The sequence below is a fragment of the Sparus aurata genome, unplaced genomic scaffold (genome assembly GCF_900880675.1).
Source record: "Sparus aurata unplaced genomic scaffold, fSpaAur1.1, whole genome shotgun sequence".
In the NCBI taxonomy this organism is placed as follows: domain Eukaryota; kingdom Metazoa; phylum Chordata; class Actinopteri; order Spariformes; family Sparidae; genus Sparus; species Sparus aurata.
The window spans coordinates 22,501-25,506 of record NW_022045222.1 but is presented as its reverse complement, the minus strand read 5'-3'; the positions used below and the strand labels follow the sequence as shown (position 1 = coordinate 25,506).

The 3,006-nt window shown below is 49.7% G+C and overlaps 1 protein-coding gene across 1 annotated transcript in view; it reads left to right on the top strand.

Moving 5' to 3' along the window:
• The first annotated feature begins 222 nt into the window (after positions 1-222).
• Positions 223-3,006, top strand: part of LOC115578214 (fibroblast growth factor 12-like) — a 25,268-nt gene continuing 22,484 nt past the window's right edge. Inside the window, exon 1 of the mRNA XM_030411082.1 lies at positions 223-681. Within this exon, the coding sequence (XP_030266942.1) occupies positions 576-681 (106 nt within the window). The 5' untranslated portion in view covers positions 223-575. The remainder of the gene's footprint in view (positions 682-3,006) is intronic.

Sequence of the window (3,006 nt, the reverse complement as noted above, 5' to 3'; positions counted from 1 at the left end):
CTCAGGAGACGGAACCAAACATATTATTCTTATTTCTTTACAGAACGACTGAATAGAAAGATTAACTCCTTGGACTCAGTTTATCAGATGACGGATCATCAAACAGACTTGAGCAGTGACGTCTCTGATCCAGCGCTGTACGTTGCGTAGACCACGGAGCGACTCTGTCAGGGCAGATGAACCTGCGCTGCTTTTTTCCGTCTCGTAGTTTCATCTCGTGGCGTCTGAAACATTTGTGACATCACTCGGGCTGAGCGGCAGGATGATGGGTGTTAACGGCTCGGAGTAGATCAGATTTAACGCTCTCCTGACAGCCGGCACGCTTTGACTTGTTGCTGAAACAGGAGCTGGAGGATGTTGGTGCTGTGACGGAGGAGGTGTGACGGCTGCTGCTCTGCTGTCAGAGCACCAACAGCTGACGGTGTCGTCACACGGAGGCGGGAGCTGTCACAGCTGTGGACTCTGGATCACATCATGACTTCTCTCTCAGTGTGTGGAGAGGAGCGACTGTCACTGATCCACTCATTGATCGCTGATTGACTGACTGAAGCTGACTCAGGTCTGCTGCGGGGACGATGACACGCTACTGCAGCCTGTTCAGACGACTGCTGTCAGGAGAGAGCAAAGGAGAGCCTGCAGACGAGGAGGAGGGCAGCAATCACAGAGAGAGCAGCCAGCAGGGTGAGTCCACCCACAGAACCCACAGAACCCACAGCACCCACTGTGGTACTGAGTGTGGTACTGAGTGTAGTACTGAGTGTGGTACTGAGTGTGGTACTGACTGTGGTACTGACTGTGGTACTGAGTGTGGTACTGAGTGTGGTACTGAGTGTAGTACTGACTGTAGTACTGAGTGTGGTACTGAGTGTGGTACTGAGTGTGGTACTGAGTGTGGTACTGACTGTGGTACTGACTGTGGTACTGAGTGTCGTACTGAGTGTGGTACTGACTGTGGTACTGACTGTGGTACTGACTGTGGTACTGAGTGTCGTACTGAGTGTGGTACTGACTGTGGTACTGAGTGTGGTACTGAGTGTGGTACTGACTGTGGTACTGACTGTGGTACTGAGTGTCGTACTGAGTGTGGTACTGAGTGTGGTACTGAGTGTGGTACTGACTGTGGTACTGAGTGTGGTACTGAGTGTGGTACTGAGTGTGTTACTGACTGTGGTACTGAGTGTGGTACTGAGTGTGGTACTGAGTGTGGTACTGACTGTGGTACTGAGTGTCGTACTGAGTGTGGTACTGAGTGTGGTACTGACTGTGGTACTGACTGTGGTACTGACTGTGGTACTGAGTGTGGTACTGAGTGTGGTACTGAGTGTGGTACTGACTGTGGTACTGACTGTGGTACTGAGTGTCGTACTGAGTGTGGTACTGAGTGTGGTACTGAGTGTGGTACTGACTGTGGTACTGAGTGTGGTACTGAGTGTGGTACTGAGTGTGGTACTGAGTGTGGTACTGAGTGTGTTACTGACTGTGGTACTGAGTGTGGTACTGAGTGTGGTACTGAGTGTGGTACTGAGTGTGTTACTGAGTGTGGTACTGAGTGTGTTACTGAGTGTGGTACTGAGTGTGGTACTGAGTGTGGTACTGAGTGTGGTACTGAGTGTGGTACTGAGTGTGTTACTGACTGTAGTACTGAGTGTGGTACTGAGTGTGGTACTGAGTGTGTTACTGACTGTAGTACTGAGTGTGGTACTGAGTGTGGTACTGAGTGTGGTACTGAGTGTGGTACTGACTGTGTTACTGAGTGTGGTACTGACTGTAGTACTGAGTGTGTTACTGACTGTAGTACTGACTGTGGTACTGAGTGTGGTACTGAGTGTGGTACTGAGTGTGGTACTGAGTGTGGTACTGACTGTGGTACTGAGTGTGGTACTGAGTGTGGTACTGAGTGTGGTATTGACTGTGGTACTGACTGTAGTACTGAGTGTGGTACTGAGTGTGGTACTGACTGTAGTACTGAGTGTGTTACTGACTGTAGTACTGACTGTGGTACTGAGTGTGGTACTGAGTGTGGTACTGAGTGTGGTACTGACTGTGGTACTGAGTGTGGTACTGAGTGTGGTACTGAGTGTGGTACTGAGTGTGTTACTGACTGTAGTACTGAGTGTGGTACTGACTGTAGTACTGACTGTGGTACTGAGTGTGGTACTGACTGTAGTACTGAGTGTGGTACTGAGTGTGGTACTGAGTGTAGTACTGAGTGTGGTACTGAGTGTGGTACTGACTGTGGTACTGACTGTGGTACTGACTGTAGTACTGAGTGTGGTACTGAGTGTGGTACTGACTGTGGTACTGACTGTAGTACTGAGTGTGGTACTGATACTGAGTGTGTTACTGACTGTGGTACTGAGTGTGGTACTGAGTGTGGTACTGATACTGAGTGTGTTACTGACTGTGGTACTGACTGTGGTACTGAGTGTGGTACTGACTGTGGTACTGAGTGTGGTACTGAGTGTGGTACTGAGTGTGGTACTGACTGTGGTACTGAGTGTGGTACTGACTGTAGTACTGAGTGTAGTACTGAGTGTGTTACAGGTACTCTGGGCTGCTGTGATCAGTCTCCACAGGTCGGCTCAGACAGGACGTCCTGCTGTTGGTTTGTTACAGAGCGTCAGCAGCCACACAGACATGAAGCGACTGTTTCAACACGTGGAGACTTTAAAAGAAGTAAATGAGGTTGAGGAACACGTTGAAGCTGCAGCCTGTCAGTGTGCTCGGTGCTGAGGGAGAACAGGAGCAGTGAACAGAGATTAGAACTACAGATTAACACGTTCTAAACTCAGAACACTTTCACAGAACTGAGCAGAACGCACTCGGAGCCCGGATCATCGCTCAGAGTCAGAGTTGATTTGTTTTCTTCAACAATCTCCAATAATCCAGGAGCTGTAGTGCAGCATGAAGCAGTATTACATGAGTTATCAGTAGTTACTGTAGACGAGCGTCACCAGGACTGAACCGGACCGGGACTCCACACTGTGGCTCAGAGGCAGAGCCAGC